Below are 19,668 nucleotides of genomic sequence, written 5' to 3' on the forward strand. Positions count from 1 at the left end.
TTCTAATCTGAAGGCTCTGTAAGGAACTTCGTTTCTGCTCAGCCCTGCTCGATTGCTCTTCCCATCCCTTCCCTTAGTGCTGCCAGTGGCATTTCCCTGGATGTTGCCAGTCCTGTGGCATTCCTGCTGTGCCCCTGCCCACCTCCAGCTCTCTGGCGTCCCATTGCCTCTCTCTACTGCCTCCATGCACAGGGGAGGAGAGTAAGAACTGGAGAATAAGACAGGCTGTCCATAGCTGAGTCCACAGAGCACTTGACCTCAAAACTAAACTCAGGGTGTATTTTTGAACGTCATGTAGGCTACAAAAGTGCTGCAAGGACAGGAAAGTGTCACTGACATACTCCTTCTGTCTCCCTCACACTCGGCTGCCCTGGACCAGGGAGCTCATGTGCCACTAATGCAAACACTCACTGAATTTACCCCGTGGAGTTCCCAGATGATGCAGAACTGGGTTATTTCAGTGGAAATTGATTCACTAGTCATGAATTTCATTTGAGAAAATCATGTAATTTTTGGTTCACTGTCTGCTCTAAAGTGACAGCAGCTCTTTTACATACCCCAACAGGCTCAGCAAACTATTTAGTCAGTTTGAGATTGAGAACAAAATGCTGTTACATCTTCATTTCCCAAATGCAGCTGATGGTGAATCACTTCTGCCTAATGAATGGTCTGTAAGGTCAGCAAAACCAACCCCTTTCTTATTTTTGAGCACACATATCCAAAAGATACTTACTCTTTGGATAAAAAATATGAATGTACTTTACTATAGTAAAAAATACATGAGACACTAACTCTAATTATTTAACTCCTTTGTGTGTCTGCTTTCAGAACACTCTTAGAGTGTTCTGTTTCAATTTGTTTAATTGATATTTTTGAAATTCATGGCATAGGGTTTTTAAAAACCCAAACTCTTGCAAAAAAAATTAAGGAAAATTGTTAATTTTTTATAGATGTGCATCTTTCATAGATGACTTCTTTTTAAGCTTTTCCATTTAGGTAGTGTTATGACTCTAAATTAATTCAAATACATATTTAGCACTTGAACTTTTTGCAAACAAGCAAGGCTGTTGTCCTGTTTCCAGCAGGATACAGATCTCTGCAGATGTAAAGCAGTTTGTAGACAGATGTGGGTAATTATATAGTTGTTTGCAGTGATCCAGTATAGCACAGTGAAAACATCTCTTTGGCCATGTGACTGAGCACATGGGTACAGATTTAAGACAATAAGTAATAAACATTTTGCATACCAGAAATAAAACTGGGGCTCAGAACTAAGTACATCTTCCTTGCATTTAATTTTTCCATTTTTGTTAGTCAAAATTGTGCCATTTTAAGATGAGGTAAACTGTTTTTCTAGGCAATAAAACTAAGAAAAGAAGTTATTTATATTGATCTGGTGAATGCAGTTATTATAGTCCCACACTTCATAAAAGTGCTCTCTCCCAAAAATGTACAAAATGACATGAATTTGAACTTTAAACAGAAGTGATGAACCCTAACATTTAGGATGAAGTTTCAGAATGTGACTCGAAAGCAGCTGCAAAATTTTAGACAGAGCCATCATATTAGCTCCCAAATTTTACAAAATGTAAAGAAACATGGAGACCATCTGTTCAGTAAGTTGCAAACCACTTCGGAGGATTTAATGTTTGGAAAATTAAATTAACCAAGAGATATAGAAAATTGCCAGTGGCTGGAAGTTTATCCTTCAAAAGTAAAGTTGAGACACACTTTTTAACATTAAGGTTATAGCATTCTGTTTATGTTACTTTGATTCACTACCAGCAATGGTGTACTTTCTGTCAATCACTTCAAATTAAGACATGATGACTTTGTAATTATGTGGTTTAAGTAAATCAGAATTTGGGACTTCATGCAGAACATGGATGAAGAACATTTCTGTGCAACCCAGAATGGGTTCAGTGGGTATAATTGTTCCTTTTGGCATTCAGATCTGTAATGTGAGCCTGTAAGTAACATCATGACACACAAATCTGGGCCCTCATACTGAAAAGGAACTTGAGTTCCTCTTAACAGAATGGCTCTGGGCCATTCTTCTTCTTTGGTGCCCTGGTATGCAAAACTTACTCTAGATCTGTATTTGAGTTTCAATCTATGTTTCTTTGGGTTTTTAGTATTATCAAGACACTATATCCCCAAAGGTTTATAGCCACAGAATAAACATTTGTCAGAAAAGGAAAACTTTGGTGACATTGAAAAAAATTTTGTGATATCTTATGTCATTTACTCCAGAAGTTTACTATTATTTTAATAGTTTTGTGGTTTTCATTTTAGATTGTACTATAAACTAAACACCTAAAATGCTAGAAGAACCCTGAAGCTCAAATATGCAGAGTCTGTCTCACCATTATTTTTAGAATGTTTGATGAACAGGATATTATTAACTTTTTATGTTAAACTGTGTTAAAAAATCTATAGTTTGAATAAAGGCATGGTGACCAACTGTTGGAGAATGAGTTCTAGTGTGTGAATAAACTATAAAGTGCAGATCACTCTAATGGAGCAGAAACTTCCAGTACTTTGCACTGTTTCAAATAACAAGTGGTTTCAGACTCTAATTCTTTAGAATAATGCATTTTTTTCACCGTACACACAGTATATTTAGACTATCACTGGATGCCCTTCATTGAACAATGCCCACAATTACTTACATAATTAGATTTAATGTTACTAACTTATGAGTCTGTGACTTATGAGTCTGTGAGTCTGTAGATGGGCACTAGAAAAGGGAAAGAACCATGTCTTGGGGATGGTTTATTATCCCGTATCATTTTTGGGGTTTTTGGTCTATTTTGTTCATGTTCCTGCCCCAGCCCCCATCCTCCCTGGCTCTGGGGCTGTCTAGCACGATGTCTGGGAGCCAAGCTGGGGTTTCCAGAGGGGGCTGGGGGCAGGATGGGTGGCAGCCCTTCCTCTCAGCACGTCCTGTTCAACCCTGGTATCTCTCACCAGGGATCCTGCTGTTTCAAGGGTTTTGCCTGCTTCTTTTTGTTGTTTTTTTTTGCTTTGGTACTGTGTCTGAGCTTGCTGGCTTGGCCTCTTTTGCTGCTCTGCTGTTGGGAAGCCCGGAGCCAGTGTGTGCCCTCCAGGACTGGGAGCCCCCTCATTTCCCGCTGGGCGCTGCCCCCTGCCCCGGGGAGCAGCCAGCACCAGGGAGAAATCCCAGGGAGTCTCTCCCTTTCTGTCTCTCTCTGCCGTGTTTGGGAGCTGGGCTGCTGCTGCCCAGTCCCCACCATGATTCTGGGGTAAAGACAGCCTGAAAAATATCTTTGTTCCTTAAAGATCTACTTTTTAAATCATATTTTTTAAAGTCTATTTTAAAAAATTGATGCCAAATAGATTTTTTTTGTTGTTGAACATAAATTGCAGTTTTGACCCTTACAAAAAATTGAGGTGGCTTATTGATTAACTTGGACAGGACTGTCCATTTTGATATGTATGGTTTTATGAAAGGTTTAAAAAATGAGAACGTACATCACCAAACAACTGAAAGTTGAAAGATTTCAGATATTCAGATTATCTTGAACAAAAATGCAAAATATAGGAGAGGTACAGGTGATTCAGACACCTTTTTCTCCCTTCCTGTCACCTTCGGAAGACTCTTACCAGCCATTTAGAGAGAAACTGGAGACTATTCCATCCATTTTTCCCCAGTGTCATCTAACCAGTATTTATCCTTACACGTGTCATAAAATATCTGCAATTCCCTCTAGAAGTAATTCACAGGTGCAAACTTGCCTTTTAAAGGCTGCACTAACTATTTATGATTGTTGCATTAATGGAATCAGCAAGGCAAGAACTGTAAAGATCCCGGAGCATACAGTGCTGCCTTTGCCCTGTACTGCACAGTCCATGTGACATTCAGCAGCCAAGGGCAAGGTCTTTTCCACAATAACACTGAATTTTTGCACAGCAAAACTAACATCTCTGTCTTTGGGGCACACTGGGCAATCATTAGCACTTCTCTGACAGACACTCTGTAGTAGATTTTGTGATTAACATACTCTGACCATTTCATTTCAAGAACAAGTCAAACGTTATGGCACACTATGTATTAAAGAGCTCACTACTCTAAGCTCCACCTGCAATGCTGCTAAATAACAGTAGTGATCATTAGTACCCATGTAGCAGGATAGGTTTACATGGTGCTTTGTGACTATGAAATTAACATTTCAGAGTGGTAATTGGGGAAATATATACTCTCTGGGGAAATCCTCTGATTATATAAAAAACAAATAGTTTGTTTAAATCCTTCTCGCATGACCACAAAAGTTTCTTGTTTCCTTGGAATCAAAATTTAAAAATTAAACATGCACATCTAGTTGAAATCTTCAAAACATGAAATACTTTCCTATTATCTAGAAGGCAAGATTAGTTCTTCTAGATATCTTACATGAATTATTAGCCCTAAAAATATTCCAAAAGGGTGAGGTTTATGTTCCTTCATTGAACTACAGCATATAAGCACATATAATACATTATAAGCATAATAAAAGCAAAACTTTTCCCATTATTTATCAGTATTTCTGCTGAGGTACTAAGAATATAATACCTGTCTATCTTAGGTCTTACTGTTTATTTCTATTATATTCTTTCTGTATACCTTTGTACACAACTGCTCTTTGGAGAGAAACAATGGTTGAAGTGTGATCAGAAATTCCATATGTTATTCCTGTAAAAGCTGTAGCCTTTTTCCCATGTATTCATCTTGTGAGCTTCCCCCTCCCAAGTATGCCAGGAACCTTTTGGTCTTGTCAGGTCATTATACTGCATATTCTGCTCCCAAACTATGGGATGCAAGCAGTGAGCACCAGTACAAAATGCACATCTACAGCTCAAGTCAATCTTGGGATTTTTTCCAATTTTTTATTTTTCACTACGCTTCAAAACAGATGTGCCTCACCAAAATTTTCATTTTGTACACTGCTCTACATGCAGATTATTTCAATGCATCTTTCCCATTTGCAACACCAGGTCTCAAATTACTTCACAGAGTGGGTGTTCTTTTTGGATGAGGCACATAAAAACAAAGAGAAAGTTGAGATGGTGACAAGGAGTAGAAACACAAACTCTGACCTTGAAGCCCCATCTAAGCATCCTATCTTGCAGAACACTCACTCTATTACTACCTCAGCACAAACCTCCAGGACAGGTACAGGAAACACAAGTATACTTTTATAAGCTGTTTCCTCTTAGCTTTGTGGCAAAGGTTTGGCACCTTATCCCTCTTATCCCTGTCTTTAATTCCATCATATTGAACCAAGAGCAAATATACAGCTGTTGCCATGGAGCATGTTGTATGTTCACACCCCAGTTAAGAACATTCCTTGTTGTGCTTATACCATGAATACTGAATGTTTATTCAAACACTGAAAAGACACTGAGGAATGACTTCACAATGTATCTCAGTATTAAAAAACAGCCATTTAATGACTAAGAAAATCTTTTTAACCTTGTGAGCAGCTGACCTCAGTCTTTCAGCCCATCTTTACTTTGTACATCTCAAAGACTGGATTCACCTTGCTATATGACTGAAGGCAAACAAACCTTGATGGTGCCAGGTCAAAGAAAATTGGAAGTTCAAAGTTGATTTTGGGATGCTCCCTTCCAGCTGCTTGGTGAATCTAAACTCAGATTAATTGAGTCAATTCACACACACACACTTCCACAGAGTGCACAGAACTCCGTTTTCCAAATTGAGATGCTTTTCTAAGTGGAAAAGGATTAATAAAGAATTAGTAAATTATTAGTAAATATTTTAGGCAAAATGTATTACAGAATCATAGAGTAATGCAAGTTGGAAGGGACTTTTGGAGATCATCTGATCCAACCCCATGCTTAAGGCAGCACCAACTTAATTAGGTTACTCAGGGTCTTGCTCAGTCAAGTTCTGAATATCTCTAAGGGTGGATATTCCACAGCCTCTGTGGACATCAGTATTTGAACACATGTATGGTTTGTGCTAGGCATGACAGTGGGGACAGCAGAAGATTATTATTGACTCATTAGAATCAGATTAATTAGCTGTCCAGTTCATAAGAGTCCTAGAAGTTAAAAGTCTTTTTTGTAAGCTAATAAACCATTTGCTTGTGGGATCTTAGTATTAAATGTGACTCAGAGGTTTGTTATACTAAAGTGGGAATTTAAGCTTCCATTCATGAAGTATCTGGAAAACAGTTTGGGTGTTGGAGCACCAATGTGCATTGGTCTCTGCACTAACCCTCAATTAATAACAAGCGGACAGCTGCAGCCTTCCCCAGCTCCAGTTTGTGACTGGCATAGTGCCACAAAAAGAACATACACTAGCCCAGTCCCAGTGAGACAAATGTAGGGAATAAATCTCAGAAAAACCTACATTTATAAAAATATAATTCTGTAATTGCCCTGTTTTACAGAGGGACATGGAACAAAGCCCTTTGCCACATCATTGCTGCAAATGCATCCAGGAGCAGCTGAGGTATTCACACAACTGCCAAGTTAGGAATCTGACTAACAAATACATGGAAAATTTCCTCAGTAATATATTCACTACTTACATATTCAATACTGCTTCGAGCATAGACATTTCTAAAGGGCTCCTTGCTTCATCAGGGTTCCAGTCTCACCCTGACACTTGATGGGTCTGTACCATCTCTGAACAGAAACAGAAGGTAGCTGCAGCATGGAGAAGGTGCACATGCCTCCACAGCAACCCTTGGAGTGATCTGGCAGGTGCTTGGAGCAGGATGGCAGGGTCTGTACCTTGCTGCCTGAGAAACGCCAGTGTTGTTCCTCAGGACCTCCGTGAAAGGAAAGATTCCAGTCTAGAGCAACCCGTGTGACTGCAAGGACTGCCAACATTTGGCTGAAACCTTATCATCAGGAATCATGATGACCTGAAAGAACTCAGGATTCATCAGTTAACAAGTCCTTGGCTTGAGTTAATTAGCAGGGCTGACAGAGGACTAGGTGAGACCAAGGAATGGTGTCCATCTGTTGCCAAAGGCAGCTTTTAAGAGATGTGGGGCCTGAGGACAGCAGGTAATCTGTGGTTTTCTCCTCAGCAGCACCATCAGTGGCTGTGATGGCAGCTCCTGGGGGCTCTGCATTGCCAGAGGAGTTTCAGGGCAGCGTGTGACCAGAGCGTGCCATGCAGTGTGGTGTGGTCAGCCTGACTCACTGCAGGCACTGCAACAAGCCCAGATGTGTCAGTGCCTTTCACCCACCCTGGAAGCAAACAGCCTCCTCAGAGCCCAGCTGATTGCTCCAAAGCACACTTCTGTTAAATCAATGGATATGCTTTCACACCCTGCATCTCCATGTTCAGAGCACTGTCCCCATGTTTTAAATGCAGATTTCCCATTAGCTGCACTCTCAGATGATATAAGATGTCTGATGATCATTGACAGCTTTCATAACTGCCTTTACTACTGTCCATAAGATAGTTTGTCCTTCCAAGCACCAGTAGGAAGTTGGTTTTACACTGGGCAGAATTCAAATCTCAAACACAAATTAAATCTGCCGTGAAAACCAATGCAATAATTGAAGCCAAAACTTGGCCTACTGACCCTGCTCATCTGAATGCTATTTCTGAGGGGATAACAATGTATTATTCGTCCTTTTTGACAACACTCCTTCACAGATAATTTTTGAAATTTTCTGTGCCATTTTTCTGTGATGTTGCTCTGGTATCCTGGATACTTAGTTGTAATATTCTGTGTTCCTGTCATGCCATTATAGCATGTTTCTTTATTCCTTTTCCTGCTCTACCTTTCTTTTTGGCTCTTTCCTGTATTCTGCCACCACATTAACTTCATTTGTGTAACCAAGAAGATGAGGAATTCTACTGAATTCTGAAAGAAACCTTTGTGTTTCATGAGTTTTCTTCCCTTATTATCCCACTACTTTACAAACTGCTACTTCAACTTTTCACTCAAAGGATCGCCCCTCAGCCTTCTGTATTGTACAAAGTCATCTATTTTTAGCCCTTTCTCTTTAAAACCTATCCCTGCATGGTATTGTTCACAAATTTGACTGTTACTACTTTTGCTATATGGATGTTCCAAACCAGTTGCCCCTATTCTAGCCTGGATAGAAAGTATGAAGTGTATATATTATGATTTATCCTTGTTATATTACCTTATCCCTGTCCAGTCACTCATATAACATGGACAAGGTTCTGCATTTTCTTCTCCCTTCTGGGTCAGTGATGGGGAGAGAGATTACTGTCCTTCTTCACATTCAGACCCATCAGCTGGGGATTATTTTTTATTTGCTTCTCTGTCAGGTATGTCTTGCTGTTATCCTGGTCCTGGCCAGGACAGGGTTAATTTTTTGTGATAGTCAGGAGGGCATGGGCAAGACCCTGATGTTCTTCTATAACACCTCACATCATTGCTGGGGACAGGGAAAGGGACTCTTTCAGGGAGAGGGGGTTTCTTCCAGTCAAGAAAATCTGGTAAAAGGAGCTGTCTGCTATTGTTTACTTACGGGAGTTTCTCCGTGTCAATTATTTATTTTCCTATACCTCTTTTTGCTGTTCCTGTTCATTTTTCTTATCTCGTTGCTGTTTCCAGTAAATAGTTTGTATCTCAACCCATGGTCTTTGCCTTTTGTGCCTCCAATTGGAGAGGGAGCAGAGGGTGGTTTCAGTGGGAGTACTAAATTGGAGAATATAATTTCTAAGCCGTGACAGTAATTTAAAAAATAGTTATATCTCCCTATGTGCAAGAGCTACAAAACGCCTACTGCCACTGGAGATTCTTTACACAAAAACTGCTGGTTTATATCCCCGATTTTGGAGTAACTACATCTCATTGTCCATTTGTCTTGTTTTCCAACCCAGAGCCTTCATTTTTACCAAGCTGTCATTTCAATCCTTGAAGATCTCTGCAAAACGATCGCATTATCCTGCCTCAGATATCGCTGTAAAATCCACTTTGAGCCCTTTCATACAGTAGCCACTTGGACTGACCAGTGTCCCCTTGTAGTCCCCTCTTGTCCCTCGTCTCCTCTTTGCCATGTGACCTTTGCAAGCCTCTCTCTTCAGTTGGTAAAGCCTCTCTGAACATCCAAAACCCCAAATCCTCAGCACCTATAGACACATCTAGTGACGCAGGGCTCCCCCAAACCAAGCCTTTCACATCTTTGTGCTCAAGTTTACCACTTTGCTGTAAAAGGGCTAAGAAAATATTTTTCTACCTACCCCACAAGAACATGTGGTTTGTTTTATGACAGTTGTACCAGTAGCATTTGGAAAGCAATGACTCACTGAGTGGTAGTACAGCAAATAGTTCAAATATTTGTTTATGCTGTATTATAGCTAAACCTTTGTATTTTTTTTTAATGTGGAATCTTCACTTCTGACTAAGCTTTGGGATAGATGTAAAAGTGTTGAACTGAAGTTCTGGCCTTGAGTTGAATCTGAATGAAGCCCATATGGTGAAGAAAAATACTGAGTGAACTGTACAAAAAACACCAAAAAAAAGCCATAAATGAATAAGGTAGAGGAGAAAAAACTGCCAGTGAATATAAAAGAAAACAGCATTAATCTTTTTCTAATTATTTCAGGTAAAATTTTCATGTAAATTAATAATTGCTTCCTGCATTTCTGGAGTTGCTTTAATGTTGAAGGAAGTGTTGACTACCTTTAGTGATAGTCATACTTTTATTTTTTAAGCCTTACTTACACATTTCAAAATCTGTTTGGAAACATTAGTATTTTTAAGAAATTCCAGGCAGTTCTACTGAGAGAACAGTGATCTGTTCATATAAACACTGGTTTGCTTAGAAGTCTCTTCAAGTCATGCTCCTGTTCTTATAAACTTGTTTTAAAATAAAAACCTAAAAACTCCATGGTTTAAATCCCAAGGATTCCTACTTCCTTGCATGTAAGTAAATAGGGAGTAACTGTGCTGACTTGTAGTACTGTCAAGGAAGTATAGGCAGAATCAGAACCATATTAGGTTGTGCTGAACCCTTTTTTGCTGATAAACACATTTCCCACACACACTCTCTCAGATAGTAGAAAACTGGAGTAGCCCATTGAATTTGGTAGAAATTAGTTGTGCCAGCAAGTTTCTTGAGGGTGTGTTCAGAACTGACCACTTTTTAGCATAAAGAACACCAAGAATTTTGAATGTCCTGCTTCTTGGTTTCCTTTCAACTATTACCACTGAAGTACAATAACAAACTGATTTATTGTACAAAAGAAAACAGAGATTTGATAAATAAAATGTCGCTGTGCTTCAAAATAAAGAGAAACCCCCATGTTCTTTGGATTTCCACATATATTGTATGTGAAGATTAATGTCTGTCAGTCAAAGGGATTTAAATCATTTATGGAGGAACAGATCCAAAGAGGTCTCCCCCATATTGCATAACAGTTGACATGGATGCACTCTTGGATTGCAAAGGAAAAATTCCTATTCTTCCTCTATATAAAGGATATTCTCAAGATTACTTTGACCTACTGCAACTTTGAAAACACTCTTGCTTTCCAAATGAAAGCCTAAAACATTTTTAACAAAATGAATGCATTTAGGAAGGAACAGCTGTTTGCTGTACAACCTATGAGCAATAAGCCTGGACAGAAATATGTTCTGTATCACAAACATGTCCAGTATGAAAGGGTTTGTATGATGTAATTGCCTACAAAGACAGGGACTAGACAGGTTGACCAGAAAGTCTCTTTCTGATCCCTTTGTCATCTGTCAAGTTTCTTGTTCTAGGGGACAGTACCAGTTTGTACAAAAACACCTTCCCTCCAGTGCAAGATTCTTGTGTATATTCTTATTCCTGTTTGCTCCAAAACCCACAATGATTGTGGCACTTCCCCCACAGGTATAGCTTATACACATACACTTCCATATCCTAAGAAAAGAAAGTGATGTAGATTACATCCTTGAATTTATAGTGAGAGAGGGAAATGGCTTTAACAGACTGAGAGATTTGAGCACTCTTTAAGTTCTGACCAGGAAAAATCTTTTGGAAACAAAACAAGAGAGAACAAGGTTATGAAAATGATAGAGTGAGCAGCAGGGACAAATGGGACCAAGGGGGAACCAAGGCCCCAGTGTGGGACTGGAGATGCAGCACTAGGACAGGTTTGAAGAGAGTCAGAAAAGAACAATGGAGACCAAACCAGAATTTCAGTTTCAATGAGACTGAATTTCACAGATAGGTGGGACTTCCCAGAAAACTGGCATAAGGTCACTGAAGATATGAGTGTTCATGGAAGCTGTGGTTGGTTCAGGCCCTCAGCCAGGGCTTCACTGGATCTCCACTGCTAATGAAGGGAAACTCCCTCTGCCAAAGGGCCCTTACACAAATGTTACTCGGGAAAGGTAACGAACAAAGTGTACTTCTGCAGGAAAAGTGTTGGGTCCAGAAAAGTTAGCAATGTGAAAACACCACATTAAGCAGTAACTTCAAATGGCTGCACCTCTACTGTAAATACAACTGATGGCATTGCACTTCTAGTTTTCCATCTAAATCCCAACCATGGAATCTCATAGCAGGATGCCTTTGCAGTGTTGCTGTTTCTCAGGAGGGGAAAATCAAAGGTGCAGGACAGGGAGCAGCAGGAGATCTTACAGCATTTATTTGTTCTGAGGCTTCCCATGTCTGTGTTGAAGAATACATGCACCCAGTACAGTGGTTTCCATACCAGTAGTTTCCATACCAGGCTGATAGGTTTTTCCCAGTGAAAATGCAGAAGTTCCAGGAGTTCCCTACTAAGTTTAAGATCTCTTCTAAGAAAGACGAAAAACAGAAAATAAAAACCTCCTATGCTTAAAAAGAAAAAAAAAAAAGCAGGAACTGAATAAAAGCAGTGTCTTTTGAGATTAGCAGGATATTCACTGTTTTTCCTGGGAAGATGTCATTTGATGTTTTGCCTAAGAGTAATTCCGGTGAGGTATGGCTTCCCTTTCGTTTTTAAGATTATCTAGCACTTCCACTTTCATTTTGACCTGCCAGGTAACAACACAAATTTAGTACTGAGGGGCTTTCGTAGCTGGACCTACTCCATGGGTCTGAACAGAGTCCCAGCAGCCATTCCATTGTTATTTTTCTAACATGAATACTGGTTGCTTCAGAAGATATGTTGCCATATTATTTGTACATCTGGAACAAATGCTCCAATTACCAGATTTTGTGAAATCAAATACAAATACGAATACAAGAAAAACAAAAATAAGTTACAAAGACAAGAAGGCAAAATACTTACTGCTAATGAGACACAGCATTTCTCAAAGCAAAGGTAACAAAAAGGGGGAAGTTAGGGCAATACTGAATTTTTAAAAGACAAACATGTTGAATCAGATGGCCTTTATCTCTCTCAGAAATCTTATTGCCTTTACTTCCTTGGCACTTTCTTCAAATACCCTTCCAACATCCTCAGGCACAACATGGGACAAAGACTTCCAATGGAAAAAAAACCCACATGAACCAGTACAAGTCCTGTAATCACAGTAATGAAAGGCAATTTTTCTAGTGTCTGTCATGCAGTCGCTCTGATGCTCTGAAGAGTTCACTAACAGAGACCATCTGAACACCAGTGATAGAGTTTAAATTGCTTACATGAATGTGCATGGCAAGAAGAGGAGATGACATTTATTTATTTTGAAAATCACTAAGTAGATATGCAGCCTTTCAAACTTTTCTAGAAGTTTACTCACCTCCCAGAAGGTGTTTTCTGGAAGCACAAGGATTTTTATTTATGTTCTTCAGAACTGAGATGAATATGCTCTGCTTTGACTTTATAGTTAAAGCTGTAGAAATAATTCCATAGGAATTATCCTTTTTTAACTTAGCCTAGATTTAATTTTTTTGATAAGCAAACAATAATATTGTGCAGTTAAATGATTTTGACCCAGAATTTTCTGTGAAGGAAGGGTGGCGGGGTTGTTGTACTCTGCATACATAAGCAAAACACTTAAGTTTATGAAGCGCTAGATATTTGTACTTTAATTCACTAATGTATTTTTTTCACATGGAGTATAGAAGGCAGATATCTATTTAAAGGCTTTTTCTTTATGACTTTCATCCTAGTTTGTGCAGGTGTGTATAGTGCTAGGTTTAAGGCTACTTGGAAGCTAAAAAGTGTGTTGCAGATGCATTTGCACAGATGCCATGTTCTCATTCTATCTGTGCTCTTTGAAAGTGTTTATATGGTAACATTTCAGAACTTCAGTTCATTCAGAATTAGCCAGCAGGGACAGGAGAGAGAGAATCCAGGGAAGTGATGGTACATGACATTTCTAGCAATCTTTTATCCATGATAACGCTACAAAGTTTGTTTGTAGTCATTGCACTTTTATTAAATTTAACTCCTTAGTTTTCCAAAGCAAATATAGTGAAATCATGGATTTGGCAACTGTAACTACCAAGGTCATTTCAGGAACATGTTACTCAGTCCTGATTAAAGATGGAACCGAGGGGGAAAATGGAAAATCAGACGCTGGAGGCCTAGATATTTTCTGCATATTCTCAGAAACATGTATTGCTTATTCTAGGGGAGGATTTAAAGTATTATTTCTATTAATCACTAGCTGTCACATAATTATTTCTCATTAAGAAAACTGATATGATTTGTGCAACCTTAAGTAAATACAGAAGAATTGTTATTTCACGTAGTACCTGCTAGAACAAATACACAGCATTAAAAAATGAAGTAGTGATGTTTGTTATTACTGTGGACTGTGGATAGAAGGAAAATGAGATAGACAGTAGCAGGTGTGGCTGAAACCCTGATATTTATGCATCCACTGAAGAACTTCCCAGTGGCACTCTAAAGGGGATAAATATTACTGAAGAACTTAAAGCCCTGTGATAGAAAAGGACCATGTTGAGAGGTCAAGTATATTTGATGCTACCCTCAGATGCATTTGGTGAACAATGAGGCAGTAATGAGGACAGGAAAATATCTACTCAGACTTCTTATGCATCATTAGTCAAGCCACTGGGTATTATGGTTGAACTAAAAAAAATCAAGAAAAACAAACTGATTTTGGATTAAACTACTTTTTTTTTTTCATTTTCTCCCCAACAAAACAATAAACTGAAAAGAGGGTTGACCAGAAAAAAAACATTTTGTCTTCAGTTTATTTAGTCCTTCTTTATTTTAGTAAGTTCAATTTCAACATTGGTAATTTTGTTCTGAAAATGCTGTAATTAAATTGTTAGACTTTCCCAAATATGTTTGCTTTCTGAATGTTTTTTCAGAAACTATGTATTAAATTTGACCCAATTTCATAAATACTTTTATTCCCCCTTCATGATGTGTTTAACTGGTTAATCACATTCTCCATTGCCATTATTTTATTTCCCAGGAACAAAGACTAGTCATATTTTCTCCTTTTATCCTCCTAATTGAAATGCAGGATGCCTCATCACCAAAATACTTGAATGTGTTCCATTTTAAAAAACACCCTCCACAAAACCTCTTCACATAGAGCAACAATGGGAAAATAAGAAATCTGTGTGAAGATGTGTGCACGAGTGGAAAAAGGTGAGGGTGGAGAGATGGTTTTTGTGTGTGATCCCAAAAAAGATGAGGTATTTGTCCATCCTTTCTGAGCTTCTTCCTTCAGTGAGCAAGTTGGGGAACAAAGGTGGTGCAATCCCTCAAAACAAAGACAAAACAAAGTAACTCCCAAGTAGCACCAACCTGACACAGAGTTTGTGTTCCAAGTCCAAAGTCCTGAATTAAAAGGGAGGGGAATGCGTGTGTTGTTTATCTGGTTCAGACAGAAAAGCAGTAACCCAGACTCTCCAGCACTGATAACTGTGGTTTACTCAGTTTAGCAGCAATTTAATTTTTTCCCCAGGATACATATGTATGTGTTTTGTTCTTTAGTATAGTGAGCTGCAGTAATTAAGGTAACAAATCCACAGCCCACACAGAGGTCCATGGTTCAATGTACAGTTTTTCTGGCTGGTCCCTGATAGGAAGATGAAAGTATTTTAAAGACAATGATAATTTGGACAGCTGCTCTCTTAAAAAGTTAACAAGATCATAAGTCTACCATTAGTTTGACAATTGAAAGCCACACATCCCACGTGAGGAAAAAAAAAAAAGCCAGTTCATTTATTTTGTGAAGCCTTTTTCCTCTTTTCAGACAAATAATCTCAAACTTGCCCAGGCTGAGCTTCAGTTAATTGTTTTGCCTCTCAGAGCAATCCTGAAGGGGACTGTGCTAAATTAAGAGTAAAGAGGATGCCTTGCTTTGCTTCTGAGGTGGTTCTGTGTAGATATTTGATAAGCCAGAGCACAGGAAGGAGCTGTTTGGGATGTTGCAGTGGGAGCCCTGGAGGTGGAGGAAGGTGTCCACTATGACTCAGAGACAGATATCTTAGCACAGTTCCCATGTAAATGAACTAAGATAGAAGTATAATGTTTAGTTGCTAATTACATTTAGACTCCTTTGGGGAACCCACCAAGATTTCTATGAATGTACAGTTCCAGCCAGTGAACAGACAGAATTAATCCACTGGTTTGCTCTGACAAGGGACCTAAAATGAACAATTACTTACACTGCTGTGATTGCCCTTCTTCAAGGTTAAATTCTCCATACAGATTCCAGTGTTGTTCTTCACATGAGGTGATTTTTCTTTGAAGAGCAGTGAAAGCTGTTACATGATCTATCCACTTATTTATTCTTCTGAACTAACAATACTGCTTTGGGTTAATGATAATGATTTTTTTTTCATTAGTAGCATCTTTATCCTTCATAAACTACATATTAAAAACAAAATTTAAAGATTAAATAATGAAAAAATAAAACCTGGAAGAGTCTTTGAAGGTTTCCTTATCATAGCTGATCTTCCAGGATTGACTTTTCATGGTGGACATATATAACAAAAAAATGTTTGTTCAAAAAATCCTCCCTACCTTCTCCACATTACCAAGTATTATTCTAATACTTAATTCCTACTGCCATTACATTTTTCCTAATGACTTGACCTGAATTTCACTTGGTGCAGTTTAACCCCAGCTTGCTGCCACTGGTGTGTTTAGATTTTCCTCTGCATTCTCCCTCTGCTTGAGACTTGATGAGCATCCAGGTTCCACAGCCTCATGATGCTGCTAATTCACATTCAGGATGCAGTCTCAATACAGTCCATTAGCCCTTGGTGTAGAAATGTTCCTTACAATGACATTCTCCAGCACAGGCTGATAAAATTCATTCCTTCCATGTATGCCTTAAAGCCCTTTGTTTGCTGTTTTATCTTTTTGATTGGTGCATTCAAAAATTTTGTGTATTTACTCAAATATTGCATTCCTAAAATTTGTATATGTTGGAAGCAGCAAAGTGGATTTACAGTACTGCAAACGAAATCTTTGCTGTAAAATACTGCAATTTGTTGTTATCAGTTCTCTGTTCAAGGTAGTTTTAAGACACAAAGAAAACTGGGGGAGCTTATAGAGACATAATACATGTGTGGATTCAGGAGAATGATCAGGAACTATCAAAGCAGCAAAAAAAGCTTTATTTGGCTCTTTGAAACAAGATGTAGCTGAGGAATCTAACAGTAATAGTCTCATTTTGCAACCAGATTTTCAAAGAAATCATGCTTTGATTAATGATCTCAGAGTCTCTCTTGTTTCTTCATATTGGAACTACTGCAAGTGCCCAGATCAGATTTGAGGATGTGTTTATGTCTCTTTTAATGTTTTCAGAAGGGGCAGTGGCCTTGCTGTCAAAATACCACTGGGACTCTGCATTTCACTCCTGTACTGCCAGGTCTGTTCTGGGAATTCTTTCTAATACAGTTTTGATTTTTTTCTTTTAGGTAGAGAGGATTGTAGACAAAAGGAAGAACAAGAAGGGCAAATGGGAATATCTCATCAGGTGGAAAGGCTATGGGAGCAATGAAGACACCTGGGAACCTGAACATCACCTACTCCATTGTGAGGAATTTATTGATGAGTTCAACAGACTGCACGTTACCAGAGAAAAGCGATCCCGGCACGGGAAACAGGGCAGCGCGCCAAAATTACTGCGGGAAAGCCGAGGGTCGTCTGTGGAGAAAATATCACATAGACCTTCTGAATCTGGGAAGTCTAAAGGATCGACACATAAAAGGAAGAGAATTAATCCATCTCATCAAAAACAGAAACGAGGATATGCAGCAAAGCCAGGATCTGCAAATGACAGGGCTGCTAAAACTGTGACTTACCGAACTACTCCCAGCGGTTTACAGATCATGCCACTGAAAAAGCCACATAATGGTCTGCAGAATGGAGATGGCAGCCATGAGAAAGATTCTAGACATTTTGGGAGTGGCTCACAGCAGCAAAACGTGGATTTAAATGATCACGATGGAGAACAAAACTTGCCCAGCGTGTTAGAAGTCAGTAACAATTCCCCTGTTGTGAATGGAATTGGTATGTGATTTAAACAACTCCTCTGTGCGGGAGGGGGGTGTTAATTGCAGCAGCTGCAAGTAGGGCCCACTCGTGGAAAAATTGTTCTCACACAAGTGATGTGGTGAGAAGAACACAAACAAGTTCCACTTTCCCTATATATTATACACTTTTTTTTCATCAATTGGTTCTCTCTTTTCTTTTCCCACATTGTGACATGAGGCAGTGTGGGCTTTGTCACGTGCCTTTGCAGTGTAAATCCCTATGGGAAGTGAGGACAGGCCATGGAGTAGGAATGACCACTGAGATATCTATAATGCTGCAACTTTGGGTTTCTGTATCACCTCGTAACAAATCACTACTCAGTTAGGTGTGCTCAAACTCAGTGGTCTAGAGAAACCAGAATTATTTTAGAATTAATTCCACTCATGCTAAAGTGCCCTGGCAAGTGTGGCTGAATAAGATTCAAGTTCTCAGTATTAATGCTTGTCATAGTCAGGAACACTCAGAACAGCCAGGACCTTGTCTCTGACAGTAACTGGACACATCAAAAGTCTTAGACAGACTTTAGAGGAAGGTACAAACAGTCTTGAAGTGAACAAGAAGATGCAGGAGAAATTTCTCTCTAATCCTCATAGTTACTTTCTGGCTTAGTTCTCAAAGAATAAGGTTTATATGCTCTATAAAAACTATTCAGCCTAATGGAAATTAAATAGCTTCTCATTATCTATATGTGTCCAATGTTTTTGGTTTGTTTGTTTTTAATCCTACCAAATTTACAGCCTCAATGGTGTTTTGTGACAGTAATTTCCAGGAGTTAACAATAAGCTGCACATTTTATTTTATCAGATTTTGGGATTTGGGATTTTGGTGGGAGGGAGTTAATCTTTACTTTCACTGAATAGCCTCTTGTCCTTCTGTGAAGGGAAGAAGTGGAGGATGCCCTGTCAGCCTTTTCAGCCTTCCTACCACCTGGAAGGCTTTACTGATTCCTGAGAGTTTTGAGTATCCTCTTGTGCTATTGGTGTGGGGGGTGGTTTTAATACCTTTTAAAAACAGCAGGCGCTGTTCCAGATGATTTCCTACTGCTTACTGATAAAGTGACGATAGCTTTTGGAGAATTATTTTTTTCTGCTCTTACACACTGCATAAAGGTTTTCATTGAGTTATCCACAGTTGCTCTTGGGATTTTTTTCTTTCCTTGTTACAGTTAATTTAGAACACAACTTTATGTATGATCCCTTTCACCATGCATTTAATCTGCTTTACTGTTGCCAATTCACCTTTTTATTTTGATTCAGTGAAGCTCTTCAAAATCTTTCCTAGTTTTCACTCTACTTATTTTGTATTGCCTTCAAATTTTCCTCTCATATTTCTCTTCCCAGTTCATTAATACATACATTAAATAAACTAATCCTTCTGCAGGTCCTTGGGACAGCCAACTTGACATGATGAAAAGTAACCATTTGTTCCAATTATTTATTTTTATTAGCTACTTTCTATAGCCCATGATAGTACTCATTTCCTTAACAGCTTCTGGTGAACTGCCCTGCCAAAAACTTTTCAGAAGTCAACATAAATTATATCACCCTGCTTTCCATTTTCCACCCTACTGGCAACCTGGCAAATGCTCCTTGATTTGGGAAGGAGAACTGACCTTGCTCCTATAGCCTTACTGGCTATATGTGATAGCTACTGGGATCCTTCAAATCAGGCATCAAATATGCTATTAAAAACTCCCAAACCAGCAAAATGCATGGTCAGATTTAAATGCACAAATACTCCTAATGATGTCGAAATTTGAAGTTAAAGCACTTTAAAGTGTATTTTGGCTTTCGCATTTTGAGGAGTTTGAGCTCATGTTAGAATGCTTGAAAAGTTACCAGCTTCTTTAAGACAATTTGCATATCTAATTGCAGATGTGTATAAAATTCTGGTGGTTTTTTACTGTTTCTAATGAAGTTTTTCTAATAGTTTGTTTTATGTTATTCGTGGGGAAGTTCTGATACAAAATGTATCTTTGAAATGCATTAATTCCCATATTTTAGAGTCTTTTGTTTAATGAAGAACTAAAGGGTCACAAAGAACTGTAAGGTCAAATGAGCCTTTCCTTTGTCCCCACAAGAGCTAAGCAATGGCCTCCAGCTCCCCTGATTGAATAATCCCTGTCAGAGAGCTCTCGTTCAGTGGAAAGCTGCTTTGCCTGAGCAGCCAGGTGTTCTCTCCTGGCCCAAGAGCTGATCTCTGCAGCTCTTTTCAAACAGTTCTTTATGACAGCTTCTGCATTCTCCAAATCC

At 38.9% G+C, this 19,668-nt stretch overlaps 1 protein-coding gene across 1 annotated transcript in view; it reads left to right on the plus strand.

The window, feature by feature from the left end:
- Positions 1-19,668, plus strand: part of CDYL2 (chromodomain Y like 2) — a 59,259-nt gene that overhangs the window by 14,576 nt on the left and 25,015 nt on the right. Inside the window, exon 2 of the mRNA XM_014874474.2 lies at positions 16,798-17,392. Coding sequence (XP_014729960.2) covers positions 16,798-17,392 — 595 coding nt within the window. The remainder of the gene's footprint in view (positions 1-16,797; positions 17,393-19,668) is intronic.

Source organism: Sturnus vulgaris, chromosome 12 (genome assembly GCF_052056855.1).
Source record: "Sturnus vulgaris isolate bStuVul1 chromosome 12, bStuVul1.hap1, whole genome shotgun sequence".
Lineage (NCBI taxonomy): Eukaryota > Metazoa > Chordata > Aves > Passeriformes > Sturnidae > Sturnus > Sturnus vulgaris.